Genomic DNA, 23,209 nt, shown 5'->3' on the forward strand with positions numbered 1-23,209 from the left:
ATGGTTGTCTGTGTCAGCCCTGTGATGACCTGGCGACTTGTCCAGGGTGTACCCCGCCTTTCGCCCGTAGTCAGCTGGGATAGGCTCCAGCTCACCTGCGACCTTGTAGAACAGGATAAAGCGGCTAGAGATAATGAGATGAGATGAGCTTGCGTACCCTGATTGTAAAACAACCCTACAGATCATGGCTGGACGGACTTTCAGTTCAGTTCCACAGACGGCCACTAGATGGAGACAGAACACAGTAAATCAGGTGCACAGCTTGTTTCCGGATTTTCATTCGGTTGGACGCGGAATCAGGAATTCTGCAGTGTCAGTCGTCGAGTGCACTTTGATGAGTGATTTGGGACGCGGCCGGTGAGGGTTTCGCACCTGCTGCTGAAGGACAGAGCGAAGAGAAATCAAGTGTTTCGTGTGGAAAGTGTGAGCTGTGTTTGTTTTTATAGAATAACAAACAGCGGAGAGAAAGAAAGAAAGAAAGAAAGAAAAGAGGGGAAAAGACAGACCGCACCACAGCTGGAGTGAGTGAGTGAGAGTCAGAGAGTGTGTAAAATGGCCGACGCGTTCGGAGTGCACGCGGAAGAAGACCCCGCGGCCGAGTTCCTCGCGCAGCAGCAGCACGAGATCGCCGGCCTCGAGGACGATGAGAACGGCTTCGGCTTCCAGTTCGCAGCGCGCGACCAACAGGAACCCCAACCGGCACATTCCAGCCCCAACTCTCTCCAAGGTAACGCTGTGCTAATCAGCCGGCTAGCTACCGCAGCTCAACAAACACCCGAATAAAGCTTTCATTTATTTATTTTTAAACAAATAATAACTTTCAACCAAGTTCTTATTAAATATTCGCGTCATATCTGTTCTAAATTCACACTTTCGACTCGAGCTAAATGGCTAACGCGAAGTAGCCTAGCATCCTTTACCTCAGATAGCTCGTTAGCTACGTAGCTATTCCTCCACAGAACCACCTTCTCCTCAGGACTCAAGCTCATTAGTCTAGTTAACTACTCATTAATTCTCACAAACGTGTGTTATTACATATACACTACCGTTCAAAAGTTTGGGGTCACTTTGAAATGTCCTTATTTATTTTTGAAAGAAAAGCACTGTTCTTTTCAATGCAGATCACTTTAAACTAATCAGAAATCCACTCTATACATTGCTAATGTGCTAAATGACTATTCTAGCTGCAAATGTCTGGTTTTTGGTGCAATATCTCCATAGGTGTATAGAGGCCCGTTTCTGGCCTCTATACATAACATAACATTGCCTCAAAGTATGTGGTGATATCACTGACAACATTAGCTCAAAGTAAGTCAATACATATAGAAACCCTGTCATTCCATTTGTAAAAGCTGATATCCCACCAAGCACCCACTTATCTTATCCTAGGGAGGGTCTAAAACTAAAGATTTCAGTCGTTATTCCATTTGTAAGAATCTGAATGACAAGGGACCATTTATTGTTCAAATTTACTCCCTGTCATTCGTCATTCCATTTCATGCGTCATTCACTTGAGGGAGTCCTCATTTCCAGCAACTCTCACTCCAGTGTTCTAATGGTACAATGTGTTTGCTCATTGCCTCAGAAGGCTAATGGATGATTAGAAAACCCTTGTACAATCATGTTAGCACAGCTGAAAACAGTTGAGCTCTTTAGAGAAGCTATAAAACTGACCTTCCTTTGAGCAGATTGAGTTTCTGGAGCATCACATTTGTGGGGTCGATTAAATGCTCAAAATGGCCAGAAAAATCTCATCTCATTATCTCCAGCCGCTTTATCCTGTTCTACAGGGTCGCAGGCAAGCTGGAGCCTATCCCAGCTGACTACGGGCGAAAGGCGGGGTACACCCTGGACAAGTTGCCAGGTCATCACAGGGCTGACACATAGACACAGACAACCATTCACACTTAGCCTGGCTAACGCGACTTCAAAGCTCTGCGAGAATTTGGTCTGGCCAAGCTATTAAGCCAAACCGTTTCCCAGAGCCCGTGGTTGACCCGCTTCCCTGAAATGCCTCAGTTTGCTACTGGTCGAAGCCAGAAAAGGCTGTGACGAAGCTTAAACCAATCACATCACTCTTTCCTCTGACGTATGCGACACAACGGGACTAACTGGTAGATTAAACTCTTACCGAAGCTGGTCGGGAGCAAGGCGAAAACGTCCTTCCTTTCAATAAATACCTCCAGGGCTGCTCTTTGCTCCGTTTTCAATGAGAACTTCCCGTTGAATGCTTTCAATACAGCATCTACCGCTGTGTCAAAGGCTTGCTGCTGCTCCTTGTTCGTGATGTGAATGAAGCGCTTCCGGCATAGATTCTGTAAACAATCTATGGCTTCCGGTCGCAGTTCTACTACGTCACTGCCTTGAACACGCCTCTACCCAGGGCCGTTGGAGATGCTCAAAGTTGATTGGTTCCCGATTTTTCGGGAGCTTGGAAATGCTGTAGATAGCCTGCCTGGCCAGACTAAGCTCGGAACAGGCCCTCGTGTTGCGTCACACTTAGGATGGGCGGGCCCAGGCTAATTCACACTCACATTCACACCTACGATCAATTTAGAGTCATCAGTTAACCTAACCTGCATGTCTTTGGACTGTGGGGGAAACCGGAGCACCCAGAGGAAACCCACGGGGACAACATGCAAACTCCGCACAGAAAGGCCCTCGCCGGCCACAGGGCTCGAACCCGGACCTTCTTGCTGTGAGGCGACAGTGCTAACCACTACACCACCGTGCCGCCCGGCCAGAAAAATGTCTTGACTATATTTTCTATTCATTTTACAACTTATGGTGGTAAATAAAAGTGTGACTTTTCATGGAAAACACAAAATTGTCTGGGTGACCCCAAACTTTTGAACGGTAGTGTATTATAATGAGCTCATACTGACTTGAAGCTAAAATGTTTCTTTGTCATTTGATGGACATTGAATCATATATCACCTGTTATAACTTAATTATTACAAGAACCAAGTCAGCAGTTATTTTTCAAACCAAGCTCAAAAGTTTGCACACCCCTTCTCACACTGTCCTTCCCAATAGTGTTGTTCCTCTGAAGCCCTATTCGGATTGATTAGGTTATCAGGCAGGACTAAGTCCTGTCCTCTGTGAGTTTATTCCCATACGGTTCGTCAGCGTCTTTCTTCTCATTGTCCCCAGTCATGAAACGGTCAGATCGGGACGAGGTTTCGTCTTGGTTGTATTTTTTTTCTCGCTCTGGATACCTGTGTCAAATATTAACGTTCGATATTTAAGGAACCGGCGAAGGTTCCACTGCTTTTGTTAATGGTTTCTTTCTCCTCCTGAAAATGCTTTCGGAGATCACGTGGAATTGAGGTATTCCTGCTCAGACCAAGTTTCTGGTTGAGTGCCTCTTTGAAAACATGCGCCTTTTGGTTTTGCGATTCAGGAACTGTTTAATACCTGCAGGAGGACCGCTGAGGCTCGTGGGACGACACGTGATTCAGGAAATGGCAGCACTCAAATATTTTCCACCAAGAGATGTTGTGTGTGAAGAAAACCACAGACTATCCAGACTAAAACTTTGAGACCAAACTGAATTTGGTGAAAAACAGGACGGAACTCCGCCTGTAATTCTCTCAGAGCCCTTTTACACCAACAGGGAACTGGTTCCGTTCTGGTTCGTGCACCAAATCTTGACCCACTTGGAGCATTTTGACCAAAAATAACCTGCTTCCCAACCTGAAGAGTTGGAACCAAAATATCGCTGGTTTTCCAGGGCGAATTGTGATGACGTCAGCGGGCATTGTTTGTTTGGAGAGGAAGTGGAGCGGAGCAATGGCGAAAGTAACTGGAGAGGGGAAAAGGGAACGAAAAGCAAATCTGCAATAACGGAACAAAATCTCGCTGATAGTTGGTGGACTCCGTGATCCTGCTCTGTCTGTTTACTTTCATTGTGAATTGTGCAGCACTGTCCGTTCACGGCACGCCCTCCTTGATTACAAGGGTTTCGCTCAAAACTGGTGAAAGCGTGGGCTGGTTTGCTATCCAGCACCAAGATTCCTAAATGGAACCTGTTCAAGAACCCGTTCCCTGTTGGATGAAAAGTAGCTTCGGGGGGCGGGGGACAGCGACAGGGCCGATCTGGATGGAAATAAAAAAATCGCAGAGGACCTAATTTCAAGTTAACCCCGTCCGAATAGGGCTTTTAACTGGAAAATAAATCCCTCAGACCTTCTCAGTCCTTGAACATTTTTGGAGCCAGACTGTTTCTGTTCCTGAACTTTCCATTGATGGTTCAAGATGTCTTTGGTGCTTGAACCTCTAAATATAATAATTTGTTCATGGTGTGTTGTGATTTCCATCACCGTGCTCAAATAAAAAAGTAAGCAATAATTATAAGAAAGTAAGACTGTGAAGTAAGTCAAGTGAAGACCGAAGACAAGAATCTACTGAATATCTCCAAGATCTTGTCGGACACAAAGACACAGCCTGAATGGACCTGAATCTTTAAGTCCACGTTTTTATCGCGTTTATCCCAGAAATGCCATTTTGAATCTTTCACACTTGAGATATTAACATTTTCAGGGTTTTTTTTTTGTATAATTGTGCTGGTTTATCATTTTGACACGTATGTAAAGATTCCTCAACTCCAGCTACCGTAAGCATCTTGACTAGCAGCCAAACAGGATTTTCAGGATACCAGTGACGCTCCTTTTGTCTTTTCCGAATCTTTAACAGTCAAACCATTGCTTGAGAAGAGCAAAAGCTGATCTGTAACTTTTTCTCCCCCCCCCCCCCCCCCCCAAAGCAGATGAGTTTGGAGGAGCAACTATGAATGGAGACCTGTTTCAGGTAAGGGTTGTGCATTTACTTTATCTGCAGAAGACACACTTTGAATATCTAATTTTTAACGATTTGACTTGGTCAACTCGATGAGGCTGGACTGTTGCTCGGTCTGTTTCCTCGTAAACCAGGACCATGTCCTTTTCCACCAGACGCAGACCGGTCGAATGGATCGTTTTGCCGTTACTCGTTCCTGGAAATGCTTTCTTAACCAGCGATGTTTTAAAGGATCAGTCAGCTCTGTGCTTGTGATTTCTCAGATTGTATTTTCTGACCAAGTGGCTGATATTAAAGAGGAGGATGTGCCCATACTGGGTTGAATTTGGTCTCCAAAATTCACCGAATCATGACTTATGGGTGGAGCTTGATATAATGCAGACCACAGAATGGCTGTTTGCAAAGATTGTTGGTTCCTATCCAAAGATCTTTAGTCATCTGCCAAAACGTCTCGTCTTTTTCCGCCGTCCAAAATTGACCGTAAAATGCAATTCTGTTTCATGATATTATTCCACCACAGAAATGTTTCTTGTTGCTGAAATTTAATGCCTTTTCTGTCAGTATATCCGCTCCCGACTTGCTGTTCTTCCCGTTCGCTATTCAGGGTCTAACATACCTTTCGCAAGTCGGCATGGAAGAACAGATCATGAGATTTAGAGAAGTAAACGTTTTTTTTTTCCATTAAACTGTATTTAAAGGTAGATTGCCTTTCAGATTTAAGTGTAGGTCATGAATAGAATTTTTCCCAACACCCGATTTGTTTTTATTTAATGGACTGAAAGCTACTGAATTCGAATCACACACTGCCAATTTTATTATTATTTTAAATAGAACAATGAATGAATTTAGAGCCACGTGGCCCTAAATTCTCCGCTGTTTTTTCCTGCTTCGCCGTGACCCGATTCAAGACACGACGTCATGCATGACATAGTGGGCTTTCCCCATTCGCGCAAGGCATTGTGGGATACAAATTTGAAACAAGAGAGAAAAATGGAGGACGTGAGCGTGCGAATGAAACGTGAAAGACCGACTACAGTAACGGGAAGTGAGAAAAAAAACCGTTATGTTCTATACGAAGGAAAGGAAACGCAGGACCAAACTAATAAATATCGGCGCTCAGCGAGCACCTCGGTGTGATCAGCTGTTCGTTTAGCAGCAGAATGATGGAACTGTCAGTGCATGCTCAAAGGTAAACCTGTGCACACACACAGACTTCCTCTGTCTGCTTGACTGCGCAAAGCGAGTGATTTCATGCACATTATTTGCTTTAATCCCCTCAAATTAAATAACTTCCCAGCCACAGAACAGAACGGCCTGATATTTTGAAAGATGTTACAGAAATAAACATCTATCACAATGACCACGTTTCACAGATTTTATGGGATTGAAAAGCCGTCTACTTTTAAACATAGTCGTACGATTTTTCTCTTTTTATTGGCACGCTTGTCTTGGATTTGGTAGTTTACTCAGTGAAGGAAGACAGCAAAGGCATCAATGTCAATCTTGTAAGCCAAAAAAAAAAAAAAAATCAGCTTTTTGTGTGAAAGAAAATCACACAGGTATGGTTACACGAGATGAATTTGATTCAGAGTCTCACCCGGGATACTGACCGTACCGTGGAAAAGTGCGATAAATATTGTTACTGATTTAAGAAAGGGATGTTTTGTGCAAACGTCATTTCTGGTTGAACTGTTCCTTCAGGAGTCCAACAACGGAGCGGACGGCTATGCGGCCATCGCCCAGGCTGACGTGCAGCGGCAGGAGCCTGAAAGTTTACGCAAGTGGAGAGAGGAACAGAAGACACGGCTGGAGCAGTTAGGTATGACCCAATAACACGGCCCGGTTCGTCCCGATTCTGGACCACGTAGCATGCAGGACACGCAAGGGATTTTATCCTGAGTTCAGATAATATTTTAGTTCGGTTTGAAATCTCCGACAGTTGGATAAAGAGCGAAGGCCGTTGACGGCACTGAACGTCGTTCTCCATGAAAATGTTTGCAGATACACTGAGCGTGACGTTGGATTTCGTCTGAGTCAAATCCAAACCAAGGAGACAAAGTCTCATTTCTTGTCTTTCTTTTTGAGCTGAATAACTTGTCCTGACAGTAAAGCTACTTTCTCTGCTGAGGGCAACTTATTTAAAGAAACGACTGTACCGGATTATTGGAGCGGTGTTTCCGAGTCGATACCTTTTTCAAAAATTTCGTCTCGATCTCAGCTTCAGAGATGCCTACTAGTACGGATTGGCCGTATTTTGTACGGAAAAGTTACGTAAATACGATGTTACGGCAAACAGTGTTATTCTGTACGGAATTATTATAAAGTCTTAAAAAATTCCACTGAGTTGTTTTTAAATGTCCAAGCGACTTTTTCAATCCATGCGCGATTCACGGCTATTTATTTTTACGACAACCACACATGCTGTGTGTGACATGCGCAGATTCCGCACATTTGTTCGCACTATTTTCGATACGGTAGAATGGCCGTGCATTACACCCAGTCAAAAGGGCAATGGATACGCGCACTGCAAACTGCGTAGAACTGACATTAACATCACTCACGGTGGTCGCGATGACTGCAGGCGGCATGTCAACTACAAAAAAAAACAAACATATGGAGCATGCTGAAATGGCGAGTCAGGCGGAAAGTAAATCTGGGGGTATCCAGCAGTTTTTACGAAATCTGTGGATGAAAAGACACGGAACGTGACCCGTGCTGAAGCGGTGATGGTTGACCTATGCTTGGAGTTGAACTTGCCGATTAGTGCCATGAAATGTGAGTTAAACTTATTCAGTTTCTTTTTACATGTCTGATTTTTATTCACTGAAATATCAAACACTGGCTGTACTTCTTTAATTCAAAGTCTTTTCAGTGTTGCAAGTGCAAATGTACATGTAGTATGATCAAAAACAGAATTTTATGATTAGTGCTGTTGGGATTGTGGCAAAAAATTGATCATTCCACTGTTTTAAATACAATTATAAATGTCATTTTATTCAATGTCTCTTCTGAAGCATTATGCTGAAGTATTTATATATTGGGACATTAAGATAACAATGTCGGACTCTCTTTGGCATGAAATAAGAAATTTTTTAAAAATGTTATTAGAATCCGTTAACAGGTAGAACATTTTGCCAGGCAATATAATATAATACTTTTGAGGAGTTACATTCAATACCAATGATTGGTAGTCAACCGTAATGTCTGCAAACAGGGAACACTATTGTATTTATAAAAATGTGATATATTGTATGCTCTAGAAATTTGTTGAGTGGAAATTCAGTTGAGATGGCTGCTCGCGTTTTGTTTATTCAATTCACACAAAACAGTTCTTTTTAATAATTTAAATGTTAAACATATTGGTATATATACCTCTTATAATGGAAATGCGCATAAATTAATGTTACTGAAAGTCATTCCAAAATACTGAAAAATGTTTTCAAGAATACTGAAATTCAAAATTTGGGGTAGGCATCTCTGCAGCTTGTGAGAAAATGAAACTCAAGAGACAGGAAGTGGAAATAAATATTCAGACACTTGTGCTTGTCCAAGTTTCATTCCGGCAGTCTAAATCGGTATTTCAATCGCTCTGGAACTCTTCCATTGTAGTAGACTGTCCGCTGAATTTGAACCGGCTGATTAAGGAGCGCACGAGGATTGATGGTGTTTGTTTTCCTCTGCAGATTCAGCATCCAAGGCCGCAGAAGCTGAGTGGAAGGAGAAGGCAAAGAAGGAGCTGGAGGACTGGCACGCTCACCAGCAGGAGCAAATGGAGAAGAATAAAGTCAACAACAGGTATTTCACCACACCGTCATTGTGAAACTGAAGCAGTGTCAGGAGTGGACGTCCTCTTCTGGTGACGTGGTTTCAACTAGATCTCGTGAGGTCTTACACAGAGTATTTACGGCTTAAGGTTAGTTTATCAATCAATCAGGTCTTGCTATATCTGCTGCATATTTATGACAAGAACTTCAACGAGACCGTCAATGAGGGCGTAGCTCACTCCGGCCCCGTCTAGTCCAGAAGGAAGGATCGAAAGCGGGCCACCTTGCACGGTTCTCTTCTCAACCAGTCCAGCTCAAATATTTGCCACAAAGAATCCAAAACGGCGAGGAATTGGAGTTTTTTTGAAATGCTCGTTAAAGGAACAGTCCACCGTACTTCCATAATGAAATATGCTCTTATCTGAATTGAGACGAGCTGCTCCGTACCTGTCCGAGCTTTGCGCGACCTCCCAATCAGTCAGACGCGCTGTCACGCCTGTTAGCAATGTAGCTAGGCTCAGTATGGCCAATGGTATTTTTTGGGGCTGTAGTTAGATGCGACCAAACTCTTCCGCGTTTTTCCTGTTTACATAGGTTTATATGACCAGTGATATGAAACAAGTTCAGTTACACAAATTGAAACGTGGCGATTTTCTATGCTATGGAAAGTGCGCACTATAATGACAGGCGTACTAACACCTTCTGCGCGCTTCGGCAGCACATTGACATCTGAGCTCCGTATCAATGCGCTGCCGAAGCGCGCAGAAGGTGTTAGTACGCCTGTCATTATAGTGCGCACTTTCCATAGCATAGAAAATCGCTACGTTTCAATTTGTGTAACTGAACTTGTTTCATATCACTGGTCATATAAACCTATGTAAACAGGAAAAACGCGGAAGAGTTTGATCGCATCTAACTACAGCCCCAAAAAATACCATTGGCCATGCTGAGCCTAGCTACATTGCTAACAGGAGTGACAGCGCGTCTGACTGACTGGGAGGTCGCGCAAAGCTCGGACAGGTACGGAGCAGCTCGTCTCAATTCAGCTAAGAGCATATTTCATTATGGAAGTACGGTGGACTGTTCCTTTAAGGCTTAATTAGTCGATAACTTGTAATGAAGCAACGCTGGGTAGAAGTTATACACCCGAGGTACTCCTCCCTTCATGCCGGAAAGAATCAAAATCGGTGAAGAGTTGAGGGAGAAGAAGCGATGCGTGTGGAAACTGCTCGTTAGGGATTGATTAATTACTCCATATCTTCATTATTAATTGCAGTGATGCAAATTTGGGTAGAAGCCATATATACACCTGACTTTCCTGCCAAAAATAATAAAAACTGATGAAGAACCGAGAGAGAAGAAGCGATTTTCGTGGAATGTGAAGGACGCCAAAGAACACAAGATGGCAGAAACTCATCACCTGTCGGCCGGATGAGCTCACATCATCAGAGTGGTGCAACCATCACCTGCTGCGTTACACACATCGTTAAAAACGTGTAATATTTTTAATCGCCTGTTTTCACCTAATAGTCCACAGTGCGTTATTCCTTCTTTAATCAATTCTATTCATTTTGTGTCCACGAGAAAAACAAACAAACAGTTTCAAGATGACAAGCCTCGAGCCTGGTCTTTATTTCGAAAAACGTGCTTCTGGAAGCACGTCGTTTCCACTGAACAGCTGGTTCAGGCAGCTTGCGCTTGAACACGTCATCACAAACTCGCCCTGAGGAGCCTGGTCAGGTTTTGTTCGTGTGCCGAAAAGCTTCAGTCACAACGATGGTTAAACAAAAGCAACCTGTAGAGCAGGTGGATTGATAAGTGTTGACAAGCCGCCATGTGGCTGAACAAAGCCCCGAGTCCTGAATGTGTTCCACGTGGCAGGTGGAATGAACGACGAAGAGGAGGAGAGGGGGGAAAAAAAACTGGCATTTGATTTTCAACTTAACTCGAGAAATCGTATCAGAACCAGATGATATTTGTTTCGGCAACAAAACAGGTTTCGCATCATCGAGAGCACTGAAAACGTGTTTTCAGCACCAGGTTACTCCAACGTTGATGAACTTTGAGACAAATTAGCAAGCCGTTAGTCAGACAGGATAGATTTCAGGAAGGTTCTGGCATATTTTCCCCCAAACCCGTCACTCATTCAAAGGAGAACTGCCGTTTAATTTTTCCTGAAGCAAGATTTCTTTTTCCTGAAATCGTGCATTGTTGTTATTCCAGAATGCTGTTTTGTTCACTGACCTCTGAAAGCTCTTTCATTAATATTAATCATAATCTAATCACTCTCTCCGCCTCTGTGTGTGTGTGTCTTTCTTCCTTTGTCTGCTTGCGCATTAGGATCGCTGATAAGGCTTTCTACAAACAGCCCAACTCTGATGTGATAGGCTTTGTGTACGTCTCCCGTCACATTCTTGTCAATTTCTGCCAAGGACAAATCAGCCAAGTGACCTCATCATTCTGCCCCGCCTTCATCAAATACATGCTGAAAGACTTGCGGAAAGCCACCGCCTTTTCTTTTTTATTCATTGCCAAAGTCATTTAAATGGAACCGAGATACTGAGCAAATCTAACGCTGCGTCCGAAATCGCTCACTCCTGTGGACTAGATAGTGAGTTCACCATTTTGTACCGCTGTCCGAATGTACAGTGAGATTTATTACACCGTTTATAGTGGACTCCTAGATCCGTCAGTGCATCGTGAAAAGTAGCGTACAACCGATGGTCACTAACCGAGCAGTATATCCCATCATGCATTGTGTTAGAACACGGGCACTTACAGATGTATGCGTGGAGAAGGGCGGAGCGCAGCCCGTCGTCAAAGCCAAATCGATAGACAGAAACCGGAGTCGGAAAAACAAGCAAGGGTGGGGCGATCGGCAAACAACTTGGAGAAGGAAAGACAAAGAGCGAAAACTGGAAACAAAAGGTCAGAAACACAAGAAGCAGTCAGAAAAGATACAAGGCTTGGGATGTACTGAGCAAGCAGGACAATACTTCGCAGGGTTGTGTGTGTTTGGGAGTTTAAGTTGAGGGACCAGTAATAGAGGAAATGGAAAGCAGCTGGAGATAGAGGGCGCTTTGTGTCTTGGGATTTGTAGTTCCGGGTGTCCATGTTTGTAGTCTCCTCAGCAGGTTTACTGATGCGTTGCGGTCACACTGAAAGAAAAAAAAGAAAGTGTTGGGGTGAATGGACGGAGGAAGAAACGCGTTAGAAACGGACATTCAAGTCCAATTAAAAATAGTAAGGGAAAAGGATAAAAGCCAAGACGGATAAAATACAAGAATAAAAGTTAGAGTGCAGAGCGAGGAATTAATCAAAAGCCTCAGATTTGATTTAATAAAAAGGCATCAGCGAAGAACAACGTATTCAGCCTTGATTTCAAAGAACTGATAGATACAGCAGACACAAAGTACTTTGTAGTTATTAATGTGGGAAATGCGCTCAGTTTAATATATACAACCCCTGGCAAAAAGTATGGAATCACCAGTCTTGGATGAGCACTCATTCAGACGTTTTATTCTGTAGAACACAAACATGATACAATAATAAAGTCCTTCCAAAGTGCAACTTCTTGGCCTTCAGAAACACTAAAATAAACGAAGAAAATACATTGTGATAATCAGCAAATGTTACTTTTATAGACCAAGCACAGGGAAAAAAATATGGAATCACTCAATTGTGAGGAAAAAAAAATATGGAATCACTCAATTTTCAGGTAGAAAATAAGGACTCACCCAGTCAATTTCCTTTCCCTAAATTGACACCTGCCTCAGATTAGATCTGCTCGTTAGAAACAGCGCAGTTATCACACCTTGGAGGGCTGCTGGACCAAGTGGATTGGCAAGAATCATGGCTCCAACAAGAGAGATGTCTCTTGAAACAAAAGAGAGGCTTGTCAAACTTCTTAAAGAAGGTAACTCTTCACGCATGGTTGCCAAAGATGTGGGCTGTTCACAGTCAGCTGTATCTAAAATACGGACCAAGTACAAACAGCATGGGAAGGTTTTTAAAGCCAAGCGTACTGGTAGACATCAAAGCGTCAAGACAAAAAACTTAAGGCCATATGTCTTGAAAACCGAAAAAGTACAACGAAACAAATGAAGCATAAATGGGAGGAAGCTGGAGTCAATGTACAAGTATGTGACCGAACCGTGAGAAATCGCCTCAAGGAAATGGGATTTTCATCTAGGAAAGCTAAAAGAAAACCATCATTGACACCTAAACAGAAAAGAACAAGACTACAATGGGCTAAGGAGAAGCAATCATGGACTGTGGATGACTGGATGAAAGTTATCTTCAGTGATGAATCACGAATCTGCATTGGACAAGGTGATGCTGGAACTTTTGTTTGGTGCCGTTCCAGTGAGATTTATGAAGACGACTGCCTGAAGAAAACATCCAAATTTCCACAATCCTTGATGATATGGGGCTGCATGTCAGGCAAAGGCACTGGGGAGACGGCTGTGGTTACTTCTTCAGTAAATGCACAGGATTACATTGACATTTTGGACAGTTTTCTTATCCCTTGATGTTTGGGGATGATGAAATAATTTTCCAAGATGACAATGCATCGTGCCATAGAGCAAAAACTGTGAAAGCATTCCTTGGTGAAAGACACATCCAGTCAATGTCATGGCCTGCAAATAGTCCAGATCTCAACCCAATAGAAAACTTGTGGTGGAAATTGAAAAAAATGGTCCACGACAAGGCTCCGGCCTGCAAAGCTGATCTGGCAACTGCAATCAAAGAGAGTTGGCACCAGATTGATGAAGAATACTGTTTGTCACTCAAGTCCATGCCTAAGAGACTGCAAGCCGTTATAAAAGCCAGAGGTGGTGCAACTAAGTACTAGTGATGTTTTGAATGTTCTTTTGTTTGTCTGTTTTTCATGATTCCATATTTTTTTTTCTCAGAATTGAGTGATTCCATATTTTTTTCCCTGTGCTTGGTCTATAAAAGTAACATTTACTGACCTCCACAATGCTTTTTCTTCATTTCTTTTAGTGTTTCTGAAGGCCAAGAAGGTGCACTTTGGAATGACTTTATTATTGTATCATGTTTGTGATCTGAGTTTGTTCTACAGAATAAAACGTGTGAATGAGTGCTCATTCAAGACTGCTGATTCCATACTTTTTGCCAGGGGTTGTATATCAAAAATGTGTGTCTTCTTTACCAGCTGGGAGGTCCGTATCGTGAAATACCATGACCTCGGCCTTGAATACTGACCTCGGCCATGGTATTTCACGATACGGACCGACCTTAAGCTGGTAAATGTATTTATTTTTTTCTTTACCAAATTCTAACAGAAAACGAGAGCATCCGAAAGGGAAAACCGAGCCGAGCCGCCATTTTGGATCTTCATTCACGGCTGTAATGCAAATGGCTTCCTCCTTGGTATACAAGTGCACTTCCATGGCAGGAAAAAAAAACTACATTTTGCCGCCTATGTAGTCCCCTATTTATACAAAACTGAGTCATTCCGGATTCAGCCATATTTTTGCTCTGCGTTAGCAACAGGTACAGGTTTTTAGCTTTCTCTTGAAATGTTTTTTTATTTCTTCTTCAGGGTAGTAAAACTCGCTTTCACTGTGAAGACTGTCGTTATCGCTATCCATGCTGTAAAATTAATGCGATTATGCTGAGAAATGCTGGCAAACATTTATAAGATTTTTTGATAATCTTATAAATAAATCTTATTAAAAAAGATAAATGTTGACAAATTGCTACGTTTGTTGTGAACGAGTGAGTCACCAGAGGTCCGTAACTGGAGTCCATACCGTAGGATACGGATCCGCTCGCCAGCCAATCAGAACGCAGGATTTGATGGAAACCGGACCGCGAAAAAAATATTTATTTTATAAACCCACCAGCTGACTGATCCGGCACGTTTTAATTGTGCGACGGTAACGATGTAAATAACGGCACGGCGGAGTAGTGTCCGAAAGCGTTTTTACATTTTACCAAACGGAGAAACACTTTCTAGTCCTCGATTTTGAATTCCCGAGATAGAGTCGGGAGAAGAAATGAACGAGCGAGTGATTTCGGGGACAGCTCAAGTCTCTTCTGCAACTTGGTCATACGTCGGACGTTAATGACGTCCTGTCACGAGTGTGAGGTCTTCTTGCTGATCGTCCTGAATAAAGTGGTTGTGATGATCTCTGTGGTCAAAGTGCATGTGTGAATGAATCGACAGGGTTGGTTGGTTAGAGTAAACAAATTAAAAATCCATTGTTTGTCGTGTGTGTAGATATCTCTATCGATATTTTTATAATTACGATATTAATTGCATGGCATGTGTTCCGTGTTGCGGAAAGGAAAGCAGCCTTTATGTCCATCCTAATTATTTTATTGTGTGTGTGTGTAGAGCGTCAGAGGACGCCTTTGTGAACGAGTGTAACGACGACACCCCAGGCACCGAGTGGGAGAGAGTGGCACGACTCTGCGACTTCAACCCCAAGACGAGCCGCCAGACGAAGGACGTGTCCCGAATGCGCTCTGTCCTCATTTCCCTGAAACAGACGCCGCTGGCTCGTTAAGACCTCGTCTCACTCCGCCTCACGTCTCGCCTTCGCTCCATCCCTGTCTCTTCCTTCGCGCACTTTATTTTAGCACACACTAAATGTTTGGGTTTTCTTTCTGTCTATCGTTTAAGGTGTTTAACGAGTTCAAACTTTTTTTTTCTTCCCTGTTACACATCTGTATCAACTGACAGAAAAGTATTTTTCTGTTTTTATGCAAGAATTGGAGAATTGTGCCTCTCGATTCGGCTAGTCGTTGAGGATCGAGTGCAGGAGCGTGATCCTCGGAGCAAAATCAAAAGCGGATCAAACCGACACGAGACTCTGGGTGGACAGAAAGATAGAAACGATGCCGCCACTGTATTTGAAGACATGTTGCGTATCAGAACCTTGAAGTAAGTTCATATTAAACAGCAAAAGCATTATGACCACCTCGACAGTCAGATGTTGACCAAAAAAAAAACTTGAAAAAGGACCAGAAGGGAAAATTTTGCGCAGTTTAAACTTGATTGGCTAAACGTTGACCTGGATCATGAGGAGGCTCCCTTATTCTGAGAATGTTCCACTTTTAAACACTCGGAACGTCACAACATGTTGGCTGAAGACAACAATTGATCATCTATCCAAAACGCCGACCCAAACTTCCGATACGGTTCACTTTTTTTTGGTGTCAGAGAATCATCCAGTATTTCAATCTCGCAGTGCGCCATAATACCCGTCGTGTTTGCTTTGATTCTCAAGCACACGTTCACTGAGAGAGCCAGCAACCTGAAAGTGACAGATTACTCACAGGAGGGGTTTTTTCAGCTCCTCCTTTTCATTTGATTCGGCTCACGAATCGGAGTCGACTCCCAAATGGCTCATTATCACTTTTTCGTCAGGTTTGCGATATTTTCATTGTTGATCCTTGTCTGAAATCTCAACATTCATTCGATATCACTAAAAAAAAAAAACGTTGCGTCAGAAATAATTGTTAAAAATAAAATCAGCAAAGCAGGGCTTCCCCAGAGGGAGAAAAAAAAAAAAAAAAAAACAGCAGAGCGGTGCAACTGATGCGGAGCCCGGCCCGTAAGGCTGCTGGGCCATAGAAGGTTCACGCTGCACGCTGCATGTTGCACGTTCACGTGAAGAACCGGACCCTGGGCCATTAAACTTCATGCTTGGATGTTCACGTGTTGCGTCTGTTCTACTTTGACCGAGTAACCAACAATATGGACTCTTCGGATGACGACGATTGCCTCATTCTGCTTTTACTGAGACAGAGGAAGAGAAAAAGGAACAGAATTTGGAGCCGAGAACACTTCCTTCTGAGAGAAACCCGTGGTGAATTTCACCGAACATTCTATAATCTGCTTGACAATCCCGATGAAGAACTATTTTTCAATTATACCATTCAATTATATTTTTTCTGAAGTTTTCCCCTGAAAGCATAGCGTTATCTCCCTAGACCCGTTCTGATTGGCTGGCGCGGCGGTGACCGCATGCATTGACTGGAATTTCCGTCTTCACGCCTAGAAAAAAGTGTGCATGTTCATTTCACGCTTCACGCGTGAAGTGTGCAGCGTGAACGCCGTTCTATGGCCCAGAGCAAGTCATGCTACGTTTGTCCACTTTTCTTTACACGCGTGTAGCGTGCAGCATGCAGCGTGCAGCGTGAACCTTCTATGGCCCAGCAGCCTAAGGGCTAGCCGCTAGCTCCCCCGGAAAATTTTGAATTTCAGACTTCAAATAGTGCCTTCTGATGGCATCTCGTGCTAATTTGGGCACAATTCAACATGATTTAAATTTGCTGTTCTTTTACCTTGTCAAATATGCAAGAGGCAAAATTAGATTTGAAATGAAAACACTGGAAACAGTCAATTCAGAGAAATATTTCATTTTATTGCACACACAAAAAAACCCGCATATTATTTAACGAGGTTAAATCGCACAACAGCGCCATCTAGCGATCAACACTGAACGTGGTTTTGTGTGTGGTTGCGAATGGCAGTCAGTGCACGCAGTGAAACCCTGTATTTTCACTTCTGGGTTGAGTCCCAGGATAGATTAGAATGATATATTACAAGAACTGACGATTTATATAGTTACTCATTTTCAGACGCTAGGAAGAGATATTTCGGTGCAGAAAGTACTCTGCATTCGGTTTATGGTACTAGGGGGGTTTATTTATTTATTTTTTTTGGTGTACGAGTGACAGCGCGGCGGAGCACCGCATCTCCACGTTTTGGGGAAAGCCCTGCGACAGCATGACAAACGTGCATACAATAAACACTCGTTTTAATTCATCGTGATCAGAATCGTCACTGTTCAACACTGACTCCATGGTCCAGTTGGTGAATTGAAGAGCTTTCCATGGGAACAAAGATTACACATTACCGGTTACCTCCTCACATGCGACTCGGTCAACGTTGACGGCAGAAAGGATTCACTGAATCGACACGTAAGGAACCGATTTCTCTCGTCACGCATTCGCTCTCCAGGCAGCACCTTCACACTGGGTTGTTTCAGACCAAAGAATTGAACTGTGTGCGTTTCTGCGAGTGCTGGACGAACCCATCTAACAGAGCGTACAGTGTTAAGTTGATATTCGTATTCATCCTCATTCATTCAGCTGCGTTCGATCATGAGAAACATCAAAAATGTAAACCGTCTGGGGAACCAAACCAAACCAGAATGACATGGGGATAATTTTAATCGCGCTAACCCGACAATTCCGACAAAGCTCCGATTTGAAAACTCGCAGATCGTCTTTGACAAAAACGAGGGCGTTTTTGAATTCCCTCTTCGTTCGAAGCGAACAACCTATTCGGAGATACTGTTGCTCATCATATTGCTTCGTGCACGTTTGGATAATTTTTGCCCAAGCTCAGGAAGGTTGGCAATACTTCGAGACTTGTATCCATCCTCAGTTTCCTATTTCCATCACACCTGTTGCATCAAGTTAAATCCCATTTCCCACAAATATTTCTGGAAAACTAAAATATTTAAGTAGGTCATTTGTTCAGTGGATTATTTATTGGTGGTTGTGTTTTTTCCCCATTCAGCCTCGCTTGCATCGATGATAAAATTTCAGATTTGAGCTGGAGGAGGCTTTGCTTTAATTAGGATTTCAGCTCAAACCAGTTCAGATATAATTAGTCGAGCATGTGTTCAAATGTTACAGATATTTATATTTACTATCATGTACATGTAAGCTTTGAGGCCTTTTCTCCAAGACAGAGATTAAAAAACGAGAAAAAAAACTGTTACTTGCCTTTCAGCGGACCAGATTGTGGCTGCCAAAGACTATGTTCATGCCTGACTAAACTATAAATAAAATTTTGGGACAGTTTTCCAGACACGACTCGATTTGGTTCTTGGATGTCAGAAACTGAGTGGGTTTACATGTGTTTTGTCTGGACCATCATCTCAGGTTTCGTTTATTTCATGATGTTCGACACTTGCCGCCAACGGTTAGACGTGGGAGAGGTTTACAGGTTTTTGAGCGGGGAATACTTTCAGAAATGTTTCCAAACTGTTAATTGTGCTTAGGTGAAAATGCAGACGCAATTCTGAAATGCACAACTCGATTAAAAAAAAACCCAAACAAACAGGTTTTCATTGTTGATTGTTTATTCCACTTTATCAACTGGCAACAGGGGAAAAAAATCAAGACTAACTTTTTAGTAATAAAAGTGCAGCGAAAAATGAAATTATTCCAGACGAGGAGTTCTCATACCTTTTAACAACCCCCCCCCCTTCCTTATGTTCACACTTGCATCAAAGCACTCATGGCGTTTGTAATTTGGACAGTTTATAATTTGTTTCGAATAGGGAAAAGATTTTCTTACGGATAAACGAGCATCTAGAAGTGATCAGGCTTGGTAGCGGAGGTATACCAGTAAATGATAAATATTTCGAGTTGCAGGTTATGAATGAGGAACTGACCAAACTTTGGACCATGCGCACCATGAGAACGGTCCAAAGGAATCGTTTCAGCCGAGAGTTTGGATCTGTTGCTTCACTCAAATCATACTTGCTGACAAAATCTCAATTCAGATTTGGCTTTTTTTTTTTCCCTCCCTGAAATCATGATTGCTTTGTTGCAAGATCATGTGAACTGCCAGTTAGTGTAATATCTCCAGTGTAAAACATTTTTTCAGCCTGTTCATTTACCCATGTTTGACATTCCCTGTTTCTCATCCTTTCACAAGAACTCTTCAATAAAAAAAATAATAAATATACTTGATGCAACAATGTCCAGAAAGAAAGGGGGAGGGGTGAATTAACACGCTTCTCTGCAGCAGGGTTCCCCACACTCAACACCGGACAATATAAAAGTCTACAACCTAAGACGACCAAAAAGCACTTTTTTTTTTTTTTGTTAAATCAGTTGGAGATCACATGAGCTGTGAGGGAAAGGTGCGGTCAGATTTGAACTCTGAACCTTCGTTTCACTGTCTGGGTTTTAGTGCCGCTGCAGCGACGCCCACTATAATGGCCACAACAGTGAATCCTTGTGCGAAGATGCGAGTGCGCATGAGCAACTGGGACTGGCGTGTCTTCCCCTGTTTGAAGGCTCGCAGGCCGTAGATCAGCGCTCCTGCGGTGCCCAGGCAACCTGAAGAGCCAGAAACAGTTTATTTATTTATTTTTAAACAAACATCAATGCATTCCAGTCCTTAAGATCACGCCCGGATACAAATTATCTGCACCCAAGATGCATTTAAAACAGAGAAATCCAACTGTACGACTGACCTTGTGCTGACCGAGGAACACAGAAAGCTACTGACAACACATCGAGCTGGTTTAGATATTAATTAACTAACAACAGAAATGAGATTTCAATCGAAAGCTCACGATTAAAAAAAAAAAAGCACGCATACAAAACAAAAAAAAAATCACCAGGTCTCTGTCAGTTCTACACATCAGAATCCTTTACAAATATGTTCTGTCAGATTAGACCGAGACTGGTTACTGTTAGTGAAGAGCAACTTGCAAGTCGCTTTGGCAGGATGATTAGGATCGGTATACCCTTTGAAGGTGATCCTCCGTCCCAGTCTCAAATCTCTTGTAGAATCTTCTGGATTAATCTCTCTCTCTCAAACCTGACCAGTTTCCAATTCTCCACATCATGATGCTCCCACCCCCATGCTTCACCGGACAGGGTGAGGCGCAGTGTTGGGTTTCTGCCAAACGTAATGCTTTGTATCAACACCATAAAAGTTCAACTTTGGTCTCAGAACCTTTTCCGATGTGTGATGCATCAAAACAGCACCCCACCCCGATTCCTTATGATGGCGTTCTTCTCATCGTTCTTCCATCAAGCCACAGAACTATGGTTGTCTTGGGAATAGATCATTTTTGCAAGCTATATCGATTCCCTATACACACACACACACACACACACACAAGTTGATATTTTGGGCTATTTATTTTGTGTCCGTTCATGTCCCAATCAATTTTGGGTAACATCGGGGTGGAGACACATGCAAAAGACCATGCCGATCTTGGAATTTCCATGCAGTCGCATCTGACAGACAGACTCATATTTGGGGTCTGAAAGACCATTTCCTGTTTTGGTTTGTTTATGCATGGGATGCTCAAGTGCATCACAAAATTCCCATGAGGAAGAGGAAAGGGAACAAATGTATTTGGACAAACTGTTCCCTCAAAGAGCGCACAAGTCTACAGTCACCAGGTTCAACCTTTTTTTTTTTTAAACAATCTGGTAACTTTGCCAAGGCACATTATTTTCATTTCATAACCCATCACTGAATGCTTTCCAAACATCTGTTTGATCAGAAGCATGTTGATTCGTTTTCTAAAACAGCAACTTTGGCTGTATTTCTAAATCACATGTTTAGATCATGAACAGTTGTCCTGTATCAACTTCTTCAACATTATTGATGGAAGGAGTCTCCAGTGTAACAAGTTCTCCAAAAACAGTCAAGTCCTCAGGATTGATTAGTTTGTGCCTGACTACTTTGAAGTTTCTTACCAAGATGCAAATTGTTTGAACTTCAGGTAAAAGAGAGAAATAAAGAAAGGCTACTGAAATAATGACGGTTTATATCATCGCTGTTAAAAAGTAAGTGATAACATGTTTCCCGGGCTTGCGAGAACACTGAATATACCTGGAACTAGAAATGGATAAAAAGTCAGTTTTGGTCTTTACCAAACAGAAAAATTTAATTCTTGGTTAACTGCTGTTGTATAAAACAAGATGTGCTATTATGAAGATTATTCACTGATTAGTTATGGGTTGCTTTACAATCAAGGTACAAAGTTTGTGTCACAGGGGGTCCAAAATTCAAATTGATTCAAACTGGTTCTTGTACCAGTTTTTAAGTGAAGGACAAGTTAAAGAACAGATTTCAGGTAATTTTTTGGCAATGTGTGTATGGTAGTTTTGTGTAATCTGCTATAAGATAAAGAAGATTAAGTGTAGCTTGAAGCAGGGCTGGGAGAAACAAATGAAGTGATTCTCGGAGAGGACATTTTTTTTTTGACAATTCAGAATCCACTACTTCCATAGGGCTTTTGGTTGTCTCTAATATTTATGTCCCAATATCTTGACCACATTTTAGGATGAAAATAATCATTTTAGATATGTTATTTTATATTGAAAAATTAGTGTCTCATTTTGTGACACTAATTTGATCAAAAGTCTGAAAACTTACTGGCATTCAACATTAAAACTTAACTATGTTTCCAATGATATGGAACCAAATATTTGTTTTATGGTATAAAGAATGATTTAAGTGCATCTATTTTGGAGCTACCTGTGGTCAAAAAAAAGCACTTTTTCTAAATGACACGAATAATTTTGCTAAATATGACATATATTGCCATACATTCACCAAAAATAACGTTATCACCAATTTTTTTTTTTTGCATGGGAAATAGAGCTATCACAGGGCTACAATAAACAACCAAGTTTATTTAGTCAAGCCTTTTGATATTGAAGATAAGTGTTAAATGTGATTTTTAGCTTGATTGTAAAACAACCCTTATCTTCAAGAGCACACCCGCTTGCAAATGTTTTTCAAGTGTCATGGATAAATTTGGTTTGTTTGTTTTTTCCAGAAAACAAACAATGATTTGTATTCAGTCAGATTAATAAGTTGAATAAATAACAACACAGAGTGAACTTAAACGAAATGGTACTGCAATGTCTGGTTTTGTCCACTGTCCTGAAGGTCAGAGGTCACCTCTGGTGAAGAACAAAGCTTCCAAACAAATCCTCAGCGAGAACTCTGCAGAAACTTTATCAACACAGTCCTGTTCATTACTGCTGACGTCATTGCTCAAAACTCACCAATAGGAACAAAAGGGTTTTCTTTGGTTTTCCGGATGAACTTGTCTTTAAAACCTTCTTCTCGAGGCCGGGGTTGAGGCGTAAAACCGTCGATAACCGGCGGGGCGGACAGGTCGAAGGCAGCGGCTCCCGGTGGCGTGTGGACCGCTGGAGTTTGTTCCACTGAACCGGACGCCATGATGGACTTCTCTGGCACAGCACGAAATACGCCGCACGTGCCTGTCTGTACTGCGCATGCGTCAAAGTGTCGCGCATGCGCTGTAGGCATTAACCGGAAGCAAAGAGAGAGAGAGAGAGCGCAATCTTCTTCTTTAGGGTTTTATGGCGGTTGGTAACCAACTTAAAGGAGCATTACCGCCACCAACTGGGCTGGAGTGTGGAACAGGTAGATATTGGATTAAATTAAAAAAAAAAAAAAAAACCTTATCAAGTCAAGTCAACTTTATTGTCAAATATGCTATACATGCTCAACATACAGCACAGATGAAATATCAGTCCTCTCTGACCCACGGTGCAAACAGGCAATGCAATAAATAAAAATAGAATAATTGAAAAAAAACAAACAACAAAATAACCAGTATAAACTCTGTAGATAGGAACTAGACATAGACTAAACACTCAGACAAACAATATAAACAGTATAAATAAACAGTGTAAACACTCTAGATATGAACTAGATGTAGACTAAACACTCATATACACACACACACACACACACATAAATTGGTTCAAATAACTAAACAGTCAAGGGGACTTGAGATATAGCAGGTAAACATGAAACATGGGTGGCACGGTGGTGTAGTGGTTAGCGCTGTCGCCTCACAGCA

At 42.2% G+C, this 23,209-nt stretch overlaps 2 protein-coding genes across 3 annotated transcripts; one reads left to right on the forward strand and one right to left on the reverse strand.

Annotated features, from left to right (window-relative positions):
* The first annotated feature begins 303 nt into the window (after window positions 1-303).
* On the forward strand, window positions 304-18,418 carry cltb (clathrin, light chain B). 2 transcript variants are annotated; one of them, XM_060901175.1, is made up of 5 exons: window positions 304-727; window positions 4,766-4,809; window positions 6,499-6,616; window positions 8,481-8,592; window positions 14,929-18,418. In XM_060901175.1, the coding sequence occupies exons 1-5, from the start codon at window positions 553-555 to the stop codon at window positions 15,098-15,100; spliced, it is 621 nt and encodes a 206-aa protein (XP_060757158.1). In that variant the 5' UTR covers window positions 304-552; the 3' UTR covers window positions 15,101-18,418. The 2 variants fall into 2 exon arrangements, with proteins under 2 accessions (XP_060757158.1, XP_060757159.1); XM_060901176.1 differs by having other exon boundaries at window positions 306-727; window positions 4,769-4,809.
* A 258-nt stretch (window positions 18,419-18,676) lies between these two features.
* On the reverse strand, window positions 18,677-22,623 carry higd2a (HIG1 hypoxia inducible domain family, member 2A). The gene is made up of 2 exons (XM_060901177.1): window positions 22,383-22,623; window positions 18,677-19,682 (listed from the first exon to the last, which is right to left on the reverse strand). Exons 1-2 carry the CDS (start codon window positions 22,558-22,560, stop codon window positions 19,516-19,518), a joined length of 345 nt encoding a protein of 114 aa, XP_060757160.1. The 5' UTR covers window positions 22,561-22,623; the 3' UTR covers window positions 18,677-19,515.
* Window positions 22,624-23,209: the final 586 nt, after the last annotated feature.

The sequence above is a fragment of the Neoarius graeffei genome, chromosome 20 (assembly GCF_027579695.1).
Source record: "Neoarius graeffei isolate fNeoGra1 chromosome 20, fNeoGra1.pri, whole genome shotgun sequence".
In the NCBI taxonomy this organism is placed as follows: domain Eukaryota; kingdom Metazoa; phylum Chordata; class Actinopteri; order Siluriformes; family Ariidae; genus Neoarius; species Neoarius graeffei.